Consider the following 18687-nt stretch of genomic DNA (forward strand, 5'->3'; position numbering starts at 1 on the left):
TCTCTCTTCTCAGTCCAGAATTCTTTCTCTAGTACCTGTACCCCTCGTGCTTCCTCTGAACCAACATTACTGTTTAATGCTAATCGCCCCTCTGGCTTTCCAGGGGAATAGTATTTTAGCTCCTTTGCTGTATTTGCTTTATCAGCTCAAACGACTAGACAGCTTTCTAATTAGACTGGCATTAGAGCACTAGATAGGTTGTGGCTTGTGATTTTTTCTCTTTTTTTCTTCTTACAGTTTTCTGATTATGTATCTGTGTATATAAAAATGTATTAATATATAGTCTCTCAGTGTAAAAATATTTATAAATGTATATCTTTATAGGTGCTTGACACAATTTTAGAATTCTTTTCATAATTCAATGAACAGGTAAAATCTAAACAGACAATCACATGCTGCTCTTGTCCTTCTGATCCAAATAATACTACAACAAAACTTACAATTAGAGTCCACACTAAATTAAATGCTTACTCTTTTTTATGTGTAATTTCTAAATATGCTGGAATATGTAAACATGTGCTTAGTAAATGTGCCTGTCTGTCTATAACAGTGTCATACAGAAAAAAAAGTCATGTCTGAGTTTCACTATTCCACAGGATTTCATGGAGGGAAATGGTGGGGGTCTGTATCAAATTTCCAGGGTGAAACTCCTCAGGATTCACTTAAGTTTTAGAGGTACAGGAAGATGAAAGCTCAGACCAACCTGCGCAGTAATTCACCACTTCACTTACTTTTACCTAAGCTACTTTCTCCTCTCACTAAAGTACCTTTGCTAACATGAGGATTCTAGTGCCCTTTGAAATCACCTTACTCTTCTGAATTGATAAGAATACAAATCAGCCTCTTTTCAGGGGATATTTGGCAGATCCAGCAAGCCTTTTTCCTCTGACATACCACACTTCTAATAATTTCCACATGCATTCCCCAAATCCTTCAATGGGAGAATGAGGAACAGTCCTGCAAAGTCACTAAATGACTTACACAAACCTTGTTGGCTAATATTGAAAAAGAATGCTAAATAACTGTGGGGATTATTTTTGTGTTACCTGGAAACTGCGTCCTGTACCTCAGCTGAAGAGACCTGAGGTCTAGTGAACCTCAGTTAAAGTGATTTCCTAAAATGCGCGAGTTCTGGTGCTTGTGGTCCTCTAGCTATATCCAGTGTCAGTATTTCCCACTGTGTGGTTAATTTTTTTCTAGAAGAGACTGGGAACAGACTGGTGCCATATCCTGGAATGGGATAGCACTGCAGAGCTAGGCCATGGCAGTCTCCTTCTGTAATCTCTCATTCCCTCGGCCTTAAACCCTTTTTGCACTTGTGAACATTTTATCTCACCGTCACCTCTGTCTGGTGTAGTCCGTTTTCCTCCTTTCCCAGGGAATAAATTGCACTGAACTCTGTGAGAACAGACCAAAGCAATCCTGCCTTTGCTCTTATCTTACATAATGATCATGCCCCATGTACAATTTCTTCCATTTGCACATGCAAATTATTGTCGCGAGATGACATACAACTGAGCACAGTTTAAAAGGTTGCCAAGAAAGGACTCAGACATTCTAACAAGAAAATCAGGCAGCTTCCATAACTAAAATGTGTTTTACAGCTACATTCAGAAACCAACTTAGATATCTACGGCAATAACCTGCACCATCAGGATGCCTACACTGTCATAAAACCATGGCCCACACTGATAGGCTTTTACTGTGGAGTAGTATGAGAGTGCTTTTAACTTTCCTTTTTCTAACCCCACAATTCATGTTTAGCCCCTACTAAGTTCTTATTCAACGAAAGTTTCCATGTCACCTTTTGAGAGTTTTGCAAGGCTTTTCCATAATTTTCTGATGCAATAAAATCATTTTCCCACACATCCCTTTTCAACAGTACTTCTGTAAAATGTCTTCCCTCTGAGAATTTTGATGTATTTAACCAATATTAATTAATTAATTCCTGCAAATCAATTTGCCAAGAAGTGTGTCATGAAATAATGCCCAATTTTTAGTTGGAAAACTGAGGCTAAGCCCCCCACAATATCTTCTCCAGCTTGTCCAATGTTAAGGACTGAGAAAAGCGTCTAGATCTGTAGACTTTCAAGATGTGCAGTTTGGCTGTAGATCTTATTGTTGATGACTATTATGCTATCAGGGGCAGTAAATATTTTTTATCTTTTCCAGTATCCAGTAGCTTCTATGGAACCCAATGGCATGAAATACACCCTCAGTACTGGACTAAGTTTCAAGTCTGGGAGTGGCTGCAGCACCTCCTTGATACCAACCAACTGGATGCCAACTGCATACCTTTCCAGGAGTTTGATATCAACGGGGAACATCTGTGTAGTATGAGCCTGCAAGAATTCACTCAGGCAGCTGGGACAGCAGGACAACTGCTTTACAGCAACCTCCAGCACCTAAAATGGAATGGTAAATAGATATTAGAGAGACATGTGTACATTGGTCTGAATTCTGAGATCTTCAGAAGTCATTTACATTCCCCAGAAACCTGCCTGGCATATTATGTTTGCTATTCTGCTTATAGCTCATTTACTGTATTGCTAAATTTCTTGGGTATGACTTAAGGCAGAAATCTGAAGGATGAAGATGAGAGGGAATGTTTCCCACTCCAAAATCAGCCCTCTGGCTCAGGTGTAGAAGTTGCTGCTTGGAGCTAATATATTTGATTCCCCATTCTCATACCTCCTATCTGCCAATTTGCTTTCTTGCAGGTCAGTGTGGAAGTGACATGTACCAATCTCATAATGTCATTGTGAAGACAGAGCAAACAGGTGAGTAGCAGTTGGGTAAATTGTCTTTTGAAAAGGGGGACCCCTCTTCCAAGGGAGACAAATCAAAGGGGCATTAAATAAAATGGAAAGTGTATAATGCAGAATTAAAGAAGTAATACAAACATCAGTCAGCGCCTTCTGAAGTTTCAGGTAATACTACATGGATGGGGCCACTTTTCCTGGGTGACCTCTGCAGTATCAGCAGTCTACTCTGATGTTCAGAGCTGGAATAGTTTGAGGTGCCATGAAGGCAGCTTTGTAGAGGACTTCATTCTATGCTCCATTTGGCAGATTTCAAAACAAGTATTTTAACAATATCCTCAGTTTAAAAAAAAAAGGAAGAAAGAAAGGAAGAAAAAATATCTTGTTGTGAAGTGCTGTTAATGTTTGAAACACCAGATTTCCAAAGAAAACAGCTTGGGGAGAAAACAAAATGTTGCATTTTAATTTCTTCACAGGTTTCAATAAAACTGAAATTCAGGCAGTAGTTTGGTTTGATCAAATCAGCATTTTTGCTGTTGCAGTTCTTTTTCTGAGCGTGTTTATAGCTAGATCCCTTTCCTCCCAGGGCTTTGTTTAACTAAGAAAAGAACTTCAGCTTGGTTTAGCCGTCCTCTTCAGGCACAATTATTTTCCTTGTTCCTTTGCCAGATCACACCTGTCCATATCCACACATTCTCTATCCCACTAGTCCCAGCCTCTTTGTATGTAGGTGTGTCCCTGAGCCACGTTTTGATATCTGCTAGTAGAACAAATACAGATGTGTTGCATGTGGCGTCTCCAAGAAATACTGTCAGCCTGTTTATCCACCTAAACTGTTGGAGCCCAGCCTCTCCAGCCAGGAACATTACCCACATTCTCCTTGCAGCAGGCAAGGATTGCAGTCTGCAATCTGCTCCTGGCCTGTGTCTGCATGGTATGGGAGATGTGCATGAGGCAGCCTTGCTGCTTTCCATAGAGGTAACTCCAGTAATCCTTTAAGTCCTGATTTATGAGATCCTGGTGTAATATTATTACCTCAGCTGCACATCTTGGAAAGGACTAACTGATGGATGGTTCCCTGGATGTGGCCTGGTGGGGCTCTGGTGGTGCCAACCACAGCCAGTGGGAGCGGGTTAAGTTTCTACACGTGGGGGAGTGGGAATTGTAGATTAGGGCTGCTGGGAAAAGTCACTCCTTGTGAGACAGCAGGGACAGGGCAGGTGGTTTTGAGGGGAAGCCCAGCTCACTCCAGTAAACCATCACAGCTACAAAGACATGGGTACTGAAAAAGGCCAAAATGGGAAGGTGAACACTGTCCCCGTGTTCTGGCTGGGTAAAGCCTGTTTTCAGAGGCAACATTAGGCAGATCAGGTGTCCAAGCAAGCAGAGGGTGTGTGCTATTGTAGGAACGCAAGCTCTGGGTGCCCAAACATGCAGCTATTAGTTAGCATGCCTGCTAAATTCCTATGTCATAAGTGGTAACTTGGCCAAACATGATTATTTAGCTGTAACTCATTTTGGGGTTTTTGATTTCATTTATATGAACATGAAAAAAATTAGGTTTAACCTAGGTTTGAACCTTATATCTCATCCCTTCTGATCTGGTTTCAAAAGAAAAATAGATTTTTAAATCTTCTGACCTTAAAAATGCACTGTGAAGGAAGTAATTTCCAGACCAGTGTACAGGTCATAAAGACAATACTTCTGTTCTGCTTATATTGATCCATATGACCAGAAGGTCACTAAAAATTACTCCTCTTTAATCATGAAAGTGGTTTTTACGTTAAGGATGGGGACTTAAGATGCCTGGAACAAAATGTCCCTTCATCTAGGATTAGGCTTTGATGTTTCTCACTATGTGCTTAAACATGAAGCTGTGTTTCAGAGAGGACTTTCGAGTTCTACCATTATAGAAATAAATACTCATCATAAGCATTCTTCGGTTTTACTAGATATTTGAGAACACTTTCATCTCTGTGGCTCCAACGCACTGTCATAATCATCAGGGGCTGAGAATTCAGGTCTGGATTGGGTAGAATTAGAGTTGATCTGGCATAGAAAACCTCCTCCAAGGCCAGGCATAAATGATATACTAGTCAGGAAAAGGAAGAGCATACTACATTATTTCTAAAAGTCAGTGCTTTGTGTAAATACATTTGCCTGAATATGAAGAACTCCATGCATAATTTGAGTGAAAGGAAATAATTTTGTATATAGCCTCTTCACTTCCTTGTTCTCTTGACAGCTTCCCCCCCCACCATTTTTAATTCTTTCAATATTTACCTCTGTGCTAAAAATGTTCTTTTAGTGATCTGATTTTCCTTTTGGTCCTTTACCTTTAGATCCATCATTAATGGTGTCCTGGAAAGAAGAGAATTATCTTTATGACAGTGGCTATGGTAGCACAGTAGGTAACTAACATCACAATACTTCATGCGTTCTGAGATGGCTTTATTGTTGTCTGAGGCTATTAGTTTAAATGTCTTCTTTTTAATTCCCAGAGTTATTGGACAGTAAAACATTCTGTCGTGCTCAGATTTCCATGATGACACCTAGTCACCAATCTTCTGGTAAGAAACTTGTAATTATATTTTTAATTGTTTGTCACTTGTCCTAGAGCTACCGACATGTAATAGTCTCTGTGGTCTTCTGTTGTAGGATTGCATCTGAGCCTCCAGTAATTTTAAACCAAGCAATGATGATTCTGACAGATATATTAGCTGTCATTATTACAATAGCTTTCTTTAAAGAAACGCTTCTGTCTTCTCTCTGTCAAGAGAAAGATGATCAAATGATCTGTAATCTCCACATATCTTTTAAAGTGACTGAGTCAAAGGGGTAAACATTAGTGTCAGAGAGACAAGACATTCCAGCTACACCACACTTTTCTGTGGTGTAGAAGGGTATGGGCAAACAAGTGCCCGTTCCTGGGCAGAAGTGGCCGTGTTTCCCCGGCCAGCCCGTGATTCATGCTGACTAGGCTGCTGGGTTTGGGGCCAGGCTCGGGGTGGCCTGGGGAAGCTGCAGGGCAGACACCAAGCCCTGTACCCCGGCACAAGGGCTTCTCCTGCAGCCTCTCTCTGCTGACAGCGGGACTGCTCCCTCCCGTCAGGGAGAGTGCAAATCTGCCTGCTGAAGGGCAGGAGACAGAGCAAACCTGTTTGCTGTCGTGCCTGGTCCAAGTGCAGTCTGATCACGCGTGTCGAAGGCCCTGTGGGCCCTGTCCTGGGGCTGGCACCAGGATGGAGGTGAGGAGAGCAAGGCAGTGAGGAAAGAGTAAAGCAGAGACAGCAGGGGAGCGAGAAAGCGGCAAGGGAAGGGCGGGTTCTTCCTAGGAGGCCATGGAGCAGAGATCTGAGGGAGAAAGCAGTGGAAGTCCTGGGAGGATAAGAAAGGAGAGCACGTTGCCGTAGATGCAGCCTTGCACCACGGGCAGCCCTGTGCTGCTGCCCACGGTGGCCTCTGTGCCTGCCGTCCCCTGCTCCTCCAGCCTCCTGAGCTGGATTTGCCAAGCAGCATGCAGTTTAAACTAATGCACTCAACTACCAATTAAAGAAAGAAAAAAATAAAAAAAAAAAAAGAGAGAGAGAGAGAAAACTTGACCAGAAGAAGAAGAGAACCAGCAAACCTTAAAAAACCCCAACCAAACACCTTGTTTACTTTCTCCACCACGTGCACCCCCTGTCACAAGATGGCCAGCAGGATTTCAGGGCTCTCTGACAGGGCTGGGGACCTGTCCGTATCCTGGCACGGTCTGTTTATCTGCTGACTGCTTAAGCCTAGAGCTAGGGTGGCACACCAAGGGCACAGCCTCCTGTAAAAACTAAATTTGTATATCCCGTAAAAAAAAGTGGCTCATTCCTGAATCATATGCAAATAATGAGTAACCTTTTGTCAAAAGTTTTGCAAGACGGCTTTGTTGAAACTGCATCATAACTCTTTTCATCTGTCAGGCCCCAGCCTCCTAACATGGCATGTTTGAAACCAGTCTCCAAGTAGGAGCCGAGGCAGAGCAGGAGGCTATTTACACAGCTGAAATCCAGAATAAATCACTGGCTAGGCAGAAGGCAGCTGAACTTCCAAGAATAAATTTCCAGCTAAGTGGAGCATAACAAACATTTGCAAGCGAATTGTGGGATTTTAAAATAAGAAGGATTTATATGAGGGCAAATAAAGAACTGGGTCCTGCAGTCGTTACCTGGAGTTCCCACAGGCTTTTAATAACATATGGGGAATCACAATCTGAGGAAAGGCAGTGAAATAAGCCTCATTTTACTTCCCCCACACCACACCCCCCTCCGAGCTGAGTGAGGTTCCTGCTCTTTTGAGAGTGGGAAGGCAAAATGACTCAGAGCACGTTTGCTGCTTGGGGTCAAGGACAGTAATTTATCAGACTTAGAATAGCAGAGGTTAGGCCTATCCCCACGGTCTTGTTCAGTTGATGTTTCCAGTTATGTATGAATAAAGCAAGTGTGTGAATAACTTTGCATCTACCTTTTCACATGCAGTTATTGCAGTAGCTTGTGCAAATCCGACAAGTTTCTATGCAAATAAATATTTCCTGTGAGTCATTTTCCCATGCAAATGCCTGGTTTCCATGAAAAGTATGATAATTGTGCATTCATAGAAGCTGGGAAAACATGCGTGGGACCTTAAGCTTTGCTTTATGGGATTCAGGGACGAGGCATGCTGAAAAGCAAACACAGAAGGGGCTCCCTCTCAGGTCTATCCCACAGATTTTGCGAGACTTAGAGCAATCAGATGAAAGCTATTCATTAAGTACAAGAGCAGAGCCAGGCTGCGGTGGTTTGGGGGCGGGAGGCTTGAACGTGCAGACTGTGAGGTAGGTTACAGTCATGAACAGGCGGAACTTCTTTTTTTTTTTTTTTTTCATTTCTGAAGAAATACTTGTGCCAGAAACCCTATTCCTCCTCTGGCTGGCTGCAGGTGATAAAGTACCATTGATGAGAAATGGCTTGTTCCTATGGCTCTGAGCCACAGAAAAATATATGCTTGTCCTGCTGCCAAAAACTCCTACCAGCTCAGCCCCTTTCCCCCACCCTGCCCCCCTAAACAACAATGCTTTGCCAGTTCATTATGTTTTAGTCAGGTAGGTGTTCTGTGCATTGGTACCAGCACATGCATTTCCCATTAGATCATCTCTTCAGAAGCAAATAAGCCCCCAAAGATATGTGCTTCAGCAAAGACTAAGATAATGGTACAATTCAGGATTCCTTTTACAGATGTGATGATGCTATTTTTCTCTCTCTCACACACAACATGAGATGAAGTATTTGTTAATCAAATTTAGCTTTCAAAAGCCAAATGTTTACCTCTGCATTCATTCTTTATTCATCAATGGTCTTTTTGAGAAGTGTGCTGATTAACATATAGTACAGAAAACAAAACTCTCCCTCCTCACTTAGATTACCTTCCGAAAAGTGATTATCTTTAGAAGAGATATTTGTTCTTTTTTGTGGTTTTATTTCTTTCAGCATGCTAGTAAATGGAAAGCCTTTAATCAAATTTACAAGTAGGCTTCATTTTCCTTCTCTGCAGACTCTTCAGACGCAAAAAAATCGCAAGACCATACCCCAAAGTCCCACACCAAGAAACACAGTAAGTCAACATCCATGCTTATAATGGTTGGTTAGTTGATTGAAGGAAAAAGAAATAAATGAAAATCAGATCCTATTTGGGAGGGAAGAGGAAGCGTTTTGAACACAAAACTCATTAAATCATTATTGTGATTGAATTCTGAAAGAATCTGTCTAATTCTGCTTGTTTACATCATTTTTGGACTCAATATTGTTAAACTTTTCAAATTGTTTTTATTAGTGAGGGCCTATGAAGAAACAACCAGTGTCTCTGCCTGTGTTGAATTAGGCTGGTGGAGTAAAGGAATGATGAGGAAGACCCAGGATTAAATCAGGAGGGCCTGTGTGTGGGCACAGTCATGCTGTACCTGCCAGGCACAGCACACACCACAGACCCTGCTCAGCATCTCTTTGCAGAACTTCTCACGCACAACATCACAAGCATGCACCTGTGCCTCAGTCTTGCCATCTTCTTATCCCCTGATACAACAGTCTTTCCACTCCCCTCTCCTACATTTTCTGCTAGTTTTTATTCAACCTGACTCTGAAGACAGGATACCATAACTGTGATTTCTGTACATAGTTCCATTAATGTACTTTACTGAGATTTTTAAATGCTGAAAATATCCTGTGTATGTCTTTTTCATCCTATTTATTCCCCTGATTATAATAGGAAAGCTTAGTATTGGTCTTTCACTGTATTTTGTGATATTTGGGTTCATCCTTTTTCTATGACTTCTAGATTATGTCTCTTCCTGACTCTTACTCTTCTGTTGCTTTGCCACAAGAGGACTTCTGAACTTTAGATTTGTACACAGATATCTGGGTGGTTTATTTGTATGTGTGTGTGTGTGTGTGTTTGTGTGTGTGTGTATAAAAAGGTTGAAAGGATTAGACAGGACTGATCTGAAGAAAGGTCTGTCAGTTTGTTCAGCTTGGGAAAGAGAAGGCTGAAGGTTGACACATCCCAGTCTCCAGATTCCTCAAGGAGGGCAGTGGAGGGGGAGACGCTGATCTCCTCTCTCTAGTGACCGGTGATGGGACATGAAGAATTGGAGTGAAGGTGTGCCAGGAGTAGTTTAGTCTGCACAAGAGAGAAGGTTGGTCAGTCACTGGAACAGGCTCCCCAGTAAAGTGGTCCCAGCACCAAGCCTGACAGAGTTCCAGGAGTGTCTGGACAATGTACTTTTTTTAGTTCTAGGATGTCCTGTGAGGAGCATGGAGTAAGACTTGATGATTTTTGTAGGTCCTTTCCAACCTGAGATATTCTGTGATTCTAGCATGTCAGTCACGGCCTGGGCATACAAAACGTGTCACACTGGTAGTCTGGGCTAACCCCCTTCATTTCCAGTTTCTTCAGTACTGCTCCATATCATGACCATAAGTTACTGGTGTCCAGATAGGCTAAGTCCACCACATTTTAATGGGTCCAGAAACCAATTATAATAATAAATAAAAATAATGAATTAGTTGACTGAAATCTAATTCTACTTATACTGCACTGTATAGCATTTTCAAGTTACCTTCACATCTTTGACTAGCTTATTTTTTCTTCTTAATTTGGTCTAATTGCATGCTTTTGAAGTCAGACCAAAGGACTGCCATCTTTCTGGCTCACTTTGTCACTGTGTTTGTTACTCTTCATTTGTAAATTACTTCATCTGACTTGATGGACTTATTTATTTGTTTATTTATTTTTACCTGGACTTTCTGGTGCTGTCTTTAGAGTAACTGTGAGACATATTTGTGCTTAAACTGAGAGGTCTACCTGTTGAACTTGAGATCTGTTTTTATCTTTTCTCCACCATGGTCAAACTTTGTGGTTCACTTTTTACATACTATTTTGGCTGGCCAGTTTTGTCACTGTCCTTCTAGGCACTCTACACCTTATTTACTCATTCATGCAGAATGGAAGTTCACCTCCCATGCCTTCTGTCTGTCTTTTAAATGCATGAAAGTTCAGTGCCTGCTTCATGGTAATCTTGGCTGTTTCATGTGCCACACAATAATATCAGGTTACATGCTGTGCTGTAGACAGGGATTGGGAGAAATGGGCAAATGAGATGAGGGGAAGGCTTAAACATGTTCTCTTTAGGGCAGAAACAGTGCCAAAGGCTGAAGGAAGCAGTGGGTGGTTTGGACTCTGCTTCCCCTGGTTGCTGGGGCTCCTACCTGCCTGCCACAGGGCTCAGACTGCCTGAGGCCGATGCTTACCTGCAGTTGAAAGGCTGCCAGTGTTTTTCACCTGTATATCTCTGAGGTGGGGGTCCTGTGTTCCAGAAACTGTGGCCTGAGTGTTCACCCTCTGTAGATGACATAAAAATTGCAAGCATAGCCCAGAGAGCTCTCGAGACACTCCTTCCTGCCCTCTTTTCTTTTTCAGACCCTCGAGGAACTCATCTTTGGGAGTTTATTCGAGATATTCTTCTCAATCCTGAGAAAAACCCAGGATTAATCAAGTGGGAAGACCGGTCAGAAGGTGTCTTCAGATTTTTAAAATCTGAAGCTGTGGCTCAGCTGTGGGGAAAGAAGAAAAACAACAGCAGCATGACTTATGAGAAACTCAGCCGGGCTATGAGGTGAGCTGGATGTTGCTGAGGAAGACTGTGGTACAGACCAAGTAGATGGAGAATTTGTCTGACTTTTAAAAATGATTTGTTAACAGCAGCAGATACTTTCTTTGACAGTCTCTCACACTAGTTTTGAGAATGTAGCATTATGTTCTTTTCTTCTCCCGTTTCTGTAGACTATATGATATATATATAACACAAATAATTGTTTATATATATATAAATTCTGTTTTGCCCCATCCAAACAGCCAGTATAGGAAGGGAATATGGTTGCAGAAATCTGAGAATGTTTAAATGGCCCAGTAATGGATGTAGACCTTGTTATTTCCAGCAACGTTCAGAAACTAGGCATCCCCCACATCCATTGTCTTAAAATAGGTGTTAGGATTTTCTTTCCTCTTTGATTTAACATTTTGAGAATTTTCCCATAATCTCTGAAACTTCAAAATGTATTTCTAAAAGGGCACTGAGGTTTTTCCTCAGTCTGATTTTCAGGTCCTGGCTTCTCTGGAAAAAAAACCCTGTGAAATCTCATTAAGAGTGTGTGATAAATCTAGCAGCATGCTTTGACCTGAAACACAGTGAGATTCAAACTCAGGAGCTAATTAAAATAAAAGAAAAAGAAAACATCCATTCTTCCTTCTCTGTCATTCAGTTAAAATAATCTTAGATATTATATATATATATATATATATATATATATATATATATATATATATGTGTATATATATATTTAAAAATGGACTTTTTAAGCTAAGGGATTTTCTAGTTGGTAGTGGGTTTTTAGGACCATAAGTGAATTTACTCTTAGAACTTTTTCTGCTTTTATTTTAACAGATACTATTACAAAAGAGAAATCCTTGAGCGCGTGGATGGTCGGAGATTAGTATATAAATTTGGAAAGAATGCCCGTGGTTGGAGAGAAAATGAAAATTAAATATATCAAGAAATAACATTTAAAACACATGGATGTAAATATTCAAAGACTATTTTCTTATATTTATGTACCAAACTGGGGTGAAAAAACAATTCTACTTCTGTCGGGAAGAAAGAACATTATCATTATTGGTGTTAAAATTATTTTATTTGAAGTATGTCCTGTATGGGGAAAAAATGTACACAGTTTTCTGTGATATAAGTTAACATTATAGAATTATGATTATTTTTCCCTTCTTGTGAAGTTTTCCTCTTTTTTTTTTTTTTTTAAATCATACAGGCATAATGTGATTTATGAGTCATGTAAAGAAAGGGAAGGAGCTAAATATTAGGGCATTTAGGGAGTATGATAATCCACTTTGGAAGGCAACAATAAGTGGAGGAAACAGTAAAGCATCTCTGAGCCAAGTAGCCTTCTTCCATGGACAGATGGTTTATAGCTTTCCTTGGCCAATACCACTTGTTCCTTCCCTCCTCTGATTTCTGAGTGTTTTAATACTTTGCTGGCTTTCAGTTGCTTTTCTTGAATTAGACAGTGGGTTCCACTTAGCTGGCTTATCCCAGCCACAACAACAGTGGCTCTGCAAGGTGGCTGTCAGCATTTATTTGGAGAACCCATACCACCTCTACCACTGAGACCTTCTTTTGTGGGCAGACATTTAGGACCAGACCTTATCCGATACTCAGAGTCCTCCCTAATCTCCAAAGAGCATTCAGCTCACCCCGAGAGAAAAAACTATTTTTTGTTAACTAATATCTTTAGGGTGAACTGCTGGAAGAACGTCAATCTTGGGGACCAAAAGCTGTTGAAGGACAATTGTTTTCTGACTGGGCAAACTTATTAAAAGGCACTGGTTTCCCAGTAGGAATGTTAATAAATCCTCTCACCCTCTTGCACATCTAATTAAAGCTTTCAAATCTGTGCCACATGGAGCAGTGAGGAGGTGGGCAAGCAGAATGTTTATTAATCCCTTGGCATGAGGAAGTGGTCCCCCCAGGTACTTCAAGCTGCGTGGTCCTCCTGTCAAGTCTCACTTAGATACTTTCAAAAATCCCTTGGGAAATGCAAAGCTAAACTGTGTATAAAATCTTAGTTCCCTTTGCTTTCCTCAGGTCTGACCCTATACTGTACTTGTATTTGTGAGTTGTGCTTGGGATTCTTAGTTGGAGGAAAAACCCCGTCAACATAAAGACACTGAGATTTTAGGGATATTCAGATCTGGGTCAGTATTTTGGGTTCACCTCTAGCAGCACTATGCAGACACTGAGCGTTTGTTGGCAGCTTTTCCTTTCTCCAGCTCACAAATGATTTCTGTTGGCACTGAGCATATGCAGAATGTAGGGAAATAAAAACTAGAGGAGGCAGCACTTCACCAGGTCACTGAGTACATGAGATGTGGGAGTCGAGAAACAGGATTGTCTTGGTGATGCTGACAGAACATCCAAGATCAATTTCAAATCACTTTTTCAGGGATGGGGAATTTTGGAAAACAACAACAAGGACTGAGAAGTCTAAGATTAAAGAAAAGAAAAAGAAAAAAAAAAGGAAAATTAAGAATATTAAATCCATACAGTATCTATTTCCTGAGGCATCCCCTGGGTTTGAATCCATATTAGCTTGAAATACATCAAGATACAGCTGGAGGTTGCAGGTTATTCCACTTTTGTTTGTCTTAAAAGGAAATAGAGATGAAACCAAGAGACAACAGAAGTATCAATATGAAGGGTATAAAATGTGCTTAGCAACAATTTGTAGGCAAACATGAGAGCCTAACTTGTTATCTACACATGTAGGGCATGTTAAACAATAACACCACCTCCTACACTGTGTATGCCAGAGCTGTCACCATCAATTACCCATACATGACAATTTTTACTTTTCATAACCTGGGTGGAGAGAGCTTCATCTTATTTACAAATCAAATAATAAGCCTGTGTACTTCAAAGAGTTTTTTTCTCTCAGTCTGTCTCTCTTTGGCTCTTCTTTTGACCGTCTGTGCTAGCCTTGCTTGCTTTTGTGCAACTCAGTAGTTTCCTTTTTTAGCTTAATTTGCTACATTTCACTTCCTTTACCATCATTTTGTAGTTCATATAACAAGAATCAGGCCACCAGATGAGAAGAGCACCTTCACTTTGCTCCTAAGACCATTTCTTCCCCCTACCTGATGGTAATTTGTAGCCCTTTGCTCTTCACACCACCTCCACGCTTTGGGTGAAAACCTAATATCAGTGGTACCATCACAAATCTGCAATGTAGTTGTATCTTATCTCAGGCTAACATATATCTTATAGCAATGGATTGTAATACTTCATGAATTTGCTTTCTACCTGATCTCTCACAAAATTTCTTGGGAGATAAAATGATCCTGTGATATATGCATGTCACCACTTGGTTGCTGAGCAGCAGCTAAACCTACTTTTAAAGGTTTTGAAAGATAAAACTGTACTTAAAAGCATACTGTATGAATTGAGAGAGTGGTTTATGTTGGGGTGCAGTATAAATGCTCTTCCACTGTCACATCTTTCAGCATGTGGAAATCATGCAAGTTTCTGTTTCCAGCCTGCAGAACTTTGCAGTGTAGTAGGTACTTGTCATTCAGCATTACAAGAGCACAAAGTTGGAATAGAAGCCAGCCAACATTTACTTTGTTTTACAAATATATTAACCTTTGCCTAAGACAAACACAAAGGACTGTTTAAAACTACAGTTCTTGCCAAGGACAGTTGCAACCAACCAAAGAGAGTCTTTTTACCAGACCTAAGCAAATGGAGAAAATGAAGAGATGAATTTTTATGTAAATTGCTATTTAAAAAAAAAAAAGCATTTCTGATTGCTCTTTTATTTTGTATTTCAGAGGCTGAGCAATCATATTTTTAGATGTATCCTTTAAGTTAGCAGCTGCTGAACTGGTAGCACCATGTGTATAGATTTTTATTGTACCATAATTTTTCATATGTATAAAGCTCTAGATAGGAAAGTATATTGTATTTATGCAGTTACATGCAAATCACAATGTCAAAGGGTTGGCATGAGCACTCTCAATATTTTCTGCACGAAGTTAGAGCAACTTGCTCTAAAAACATCCTGAGAAACTGTATGTAGGCTGTTGAACTACATAGACATTAAAATGTTTAGTTACATTTTCATCTTTCTTTCTGCAGCACAGTGCATAATTTCTGCTTGCTTCTCATAGCATCACCTTCAATGTCTACGTGTGGAAACAAATCCAAGTCAGATATTTCACTTTTGCCATTGTAAATCTCAGCTTGGAGACAATGTATTCACAAAGTGCTTCTAAAGACTTTTATTTTTGTGAATATGATATAAATTCAAATAAAACACTCATGAAAGAAACTATTTGATTAATATTTATCTTCCCTTTTTTATGTCTTGTGATTGGGAGTGACTAATGTGAATTCTTTCAGTACTGAAGAGTATTTCAATATTGATGAAAGGACTGCTGTAACTACAACAAAATACAATTACTTGAATTTACTAATATGTTGAATATCCAATCTATTGTGAAGATACTGGGTTTCCAAACCTGTTTTATATCTCACAGACCTCACTGAAATAATAGATTATGTCAACACAGCTTGATTGCCTTTCTTGTTTGGCTGCTAAACAAAGGCCTTACTTCAGCACTGATTTAACTTCAAGGTATTTTGAAGTGTGTGCAAGGGCTAGGCTGATTAAGGATGCCATTACTCACACGGAGCGTTTCCTTTACTGAATCAAAGCAACTAAAATGATGAAATCCTGTCCTTCATGTTATTTTTCCATCTAAGTGGTGGCTACAAAAAGGGGACATCTCTGCTGATTTACTCTGCAGCTTGAGGTAAAAAGGAGAAAACGCCTACAATTGGAAGCAAGTCGAGGCAGACTCCTGTGGCATTTGCAGTCTGGGGGCTGTGGCTGTGGCAGCTGGATGTGAGGGTGCCCTGTGTGCCCTGCCACCCCATAGCCCCCGTGGTGCCCTGCCGGGTGTCCTGGGCAGAGCAGGCAGTGTGACACAGGGAGCTGAGCCTGCTGCTGTGCCAGCACGTCTGGAGCTGGGCTGTAATCTCAGGAGCTTCACTGCAACATGACAAGTCACACCACCGCGCTCTGTAATCTGCAAACAGGCATCATTTTAAGTGAGTGAGTGGTTCCCCCGCCTTTGAAATGAGACACTTGGGTGTTTGAGGATGATGGCTCTAGAATTGTTCAGTCTGTATTGAATCTCAGTCTATCTTTGAACCTGTAATTTCAAAGGGGCTCCAATATTATGTCCACATAAATAGGAGGATGGGTTTGAATTTTGAACACATGTACAAACCCCATGTTTAGTGTGCAAAATCAATGTCCCAAAAGAGTGGTCACAGTTTGAGAACCTGGGAGTCTCAAACCAGGTTTCGAAAGGAATTGGAACTAGATTTCAGGCAAGTTCAGACTTAGATTTAAATAAGCACAGCTGGTTTTCCGGTATATGGTTGGGGCTTTTGTTTCAAGCAAGCTGAGGCCAATATTTGAGACAAAAACAGATGAGAATATTGTTTGGAAACATGCAAATAAGTGCACACTTAATAAACTCCCCCATTCCCCCACCCACCAAAAAAACCCCAAACCCAAAACGCACAAAACACCCAAGCAAATCAAGACTCTTCTTTGGTTGTCACTTAAAATTGAGAAAAAATTCAGCTTTCAGCTGCAGTCTAAGGCCACCTGAAATAAAAATTCAAGGCAGAATCCAGTTTACAAATCCTATGTAAATTGAGAATAAATAAAAGTAATGCTATAAACAGGGTCTACCTTCATCTTAACGTGGTATAAATTTGCGTGAATGTCTGCATCAAGGAAAAGTGAGAATTGTTTCAGGTAAGTGAAATCTGGTATTAGCAAAAAAAAAAAGAAAAAAAGTGATTAAGGGTTACCAATACTAATAGCTCCAAATAAAAGGGTTAATTACAATAATCTGAAAGAGAAGAAAGATAGAAAAGTTATCTATCTGATTTTAAGTGTTTGCTCCCTTGCCAATGAAGCTTTGCACAATGCAGTCTAAGTCCTAAACTTCATGCTAGCCAAGAATTTTCTCCAGCAGCTGCCCTTTTCCCAGATATTTAGCTCCCTCAGTCACCTGAGTATTAGAGAAAATAATAGGGAAAGGAGCAAATAAAGCAGGAGGAAGAGACTGAGTTTATGACTAGGTCTTAATGCACCGAAAGTTCTGTGTGGAAATACAAAGGCTGTATGTGCAAAAAAATTTAATAACATCCAAGTCAGTCTATTTATAGTCATTCCATCAGAGGTTGGTTGCAAAAATTAAACATAAATTAGTGTTTACAAGTTTAATTATAACTTTAAGAAGAACAAGAAATTATAGCAATATTCTTGCATGTCCTGCATCATCTTGTGTACCTAAAAAAAAAATAATTATGAAAAATGACCGAAGCATTATTTCTGCTGAAGAATTTCTCCCCTCTGTATTCAGTATGGTGTGATACCCTCTCTCCTTTCATCTTGGTTTGAAATTCAGCAATAAGATTCAATCTCAGAATGGGGAATGAAGAAGTATATGGATGATCTGGACTGTTGTAGCAAGTATTTCAAAGCAAATAGGCAAACTGGAGCTTCTTCTTTCTAAATTTTTGGTTCTTTATTTAGCATTTTTACTGTCCCTGGGAACAAGATGTGAAGTTGGGGATAAATACTGGTATTAGTGACACATCTTGTGAATTTTACAGAGGATCCTTCCCATCTCTCTGTAGGAGGGGTGAAGAGACTTGCATAGCATGAAGATCGTGAAAGCCTCCTCATACCTGAGTATGTTGAGAGGCTGTATAAAACACCTTAAAAACGGCTTCTTAAAGCTCCTGTCTGTGTTTTGAAAGCTTTAGACAATAATGCAGCCTTGTTGTACTTCACAGCTCATTAAGGAATGGTGCAGGATGGCCTCATAGCAGCCTATGGGTGAGGAGAATGCTGTGTTTGAATGCAGCTGCAGCCTCTGGAGACTGCAGGACTCTACTGAGGTCTAGCACCACTGTGCACCTTCATCTGCACTTCTCAGATGTGCCAAGGCAAAGGGAGGCTGAAGGCTTTTAAGAATGCATCCCAAATGCTTTTGTGAGTGCTGCAGAAAGGTCAGAGGATTACTGGCACTGCTGAAATTCCTGGAGGTGATGCTGCTATGAGGATGCTAAGACACAGCTGCCAGCTGGAGATATGAAGTGGTGTGGGATAGGGGACTGTCCCTTCTTCAAGTCTTGCCAGTTTTGCTCTCTATTTGTCGGCTTCTGTCTCCAGTTTTTTCTCACATCACCTTTTCCCAAGTGGTGTGGTTGTAATATCACTGGCTATACACATGGAAACTGCTCTTTCCCTGGAAGGGGATGTAAAATGTTTGCCTTCTGAGTTGGCTTTCTTGGGCTAAGACAAAGCTCTTTGGCTTTAGTTCACATCTTTATAGGCTGTTAATTTGCTAAGGTGGGGAAATTCAAAAGTGCAACCCAAACCTGTAACCAGGGGCTCTCTTAGGGAGTCACTGAAGTTCAGAGAGGATGGAGTCTCACACCACAGGTCTGATCTTGCCCAGCCTCCTGTGGATTGTGGTGCTTCTCAACACAGTCATCCCATGAAGCCTGTGCCCAAACACTGACAGAAGGAGAAACAACATTCACCACCAAATACTCCCAGACTGGAACTGTATGCTGTCTAAGATCCCTGTATTTTCAAAGAAAGCTTAAATAGACAGACAATTAATTAAAAAAAAAAAAAAAAAAAGAGGAGAGATCACCTTGAATTTCATCCGGCTCATAGCAGATAGAATCATAATGTCTCAG

At 40.5% G+C, this 18687-nt stretch overlaps 1 protein-coding gene and 1 long non-coding RNA gene across 4 annotated transcripts in view; one reads left to right on the top strand and one right to left on the bottom strand.

Moving 5' to 3' along the window:
• The window catches only part of EHF (ETS homologous factor), a 35584-nt gene extending 20364 nt beyond the window's left edge, over window positions 1-15220 (top strand). For 2 of the 3 annotated variants that reach the window (XM_086894046.1, XM_086894044.1), the window contains exons 3-9: window positions 2173-2418; window positions 2721-2780; window positions 5105-5173; window positions 5264-5332; window positions 8322-8381; window positions 10743-10938; window positions 11767-12097. In XM_086894046.1, the coding sequence (XP_086750172.1) occupies window positions 2173-2418; window positions 2721-2780; window positions 5105-5173; window positions 5264-5332; window positions 8322-8381; window positions 10743-10938; window positions 11767-11866 (800 nt within the window). In that variant the 3' untranslated portion in view covers window positions 11867-12097. Of the gene's footprint in view, window positions 1-2172; window positions 2419-2720; window positions 2781-5104; window positions 5174-5263; window positions 5333-8321; window positions 8382-10742; window positions 10939-11766 lie in introns of all 3 variants that reach the window. The other variant, XM_086894045.1, reaches the window with a different exon arrangement.
• LOC111943920 (uncharacterized) lies at window positions 212-6258 on the bottom strand. Its single transcript, XR_015288301.1, has 3 exons — window positions 5920-6258; window positions 5046-5123; window positions 212-2405 (listed from the first exon to the last, which is right to left on the bottom strand). It is a non-coding gene; the product is annotated as an uncharacterized LOC111943920 (long non-coding RNA).
• Window positions 15221-18687: the final 3467 nt, after the last annotated feature.

Source organism: Cyanistes caeruleus, chromosome 6 (genome assembly GCF_971803275.1).
Source record: "Cyanistes caeruleus chromosome 6, bCyaCae1.hap1.1, whole genome shotgun sequence".
Lineage (NCBI taxonomy): Eukaryota > Metazoa > Chordata > Aves > Passeriformes > Paridae > Cyanistes > Cyanistes caeruleus.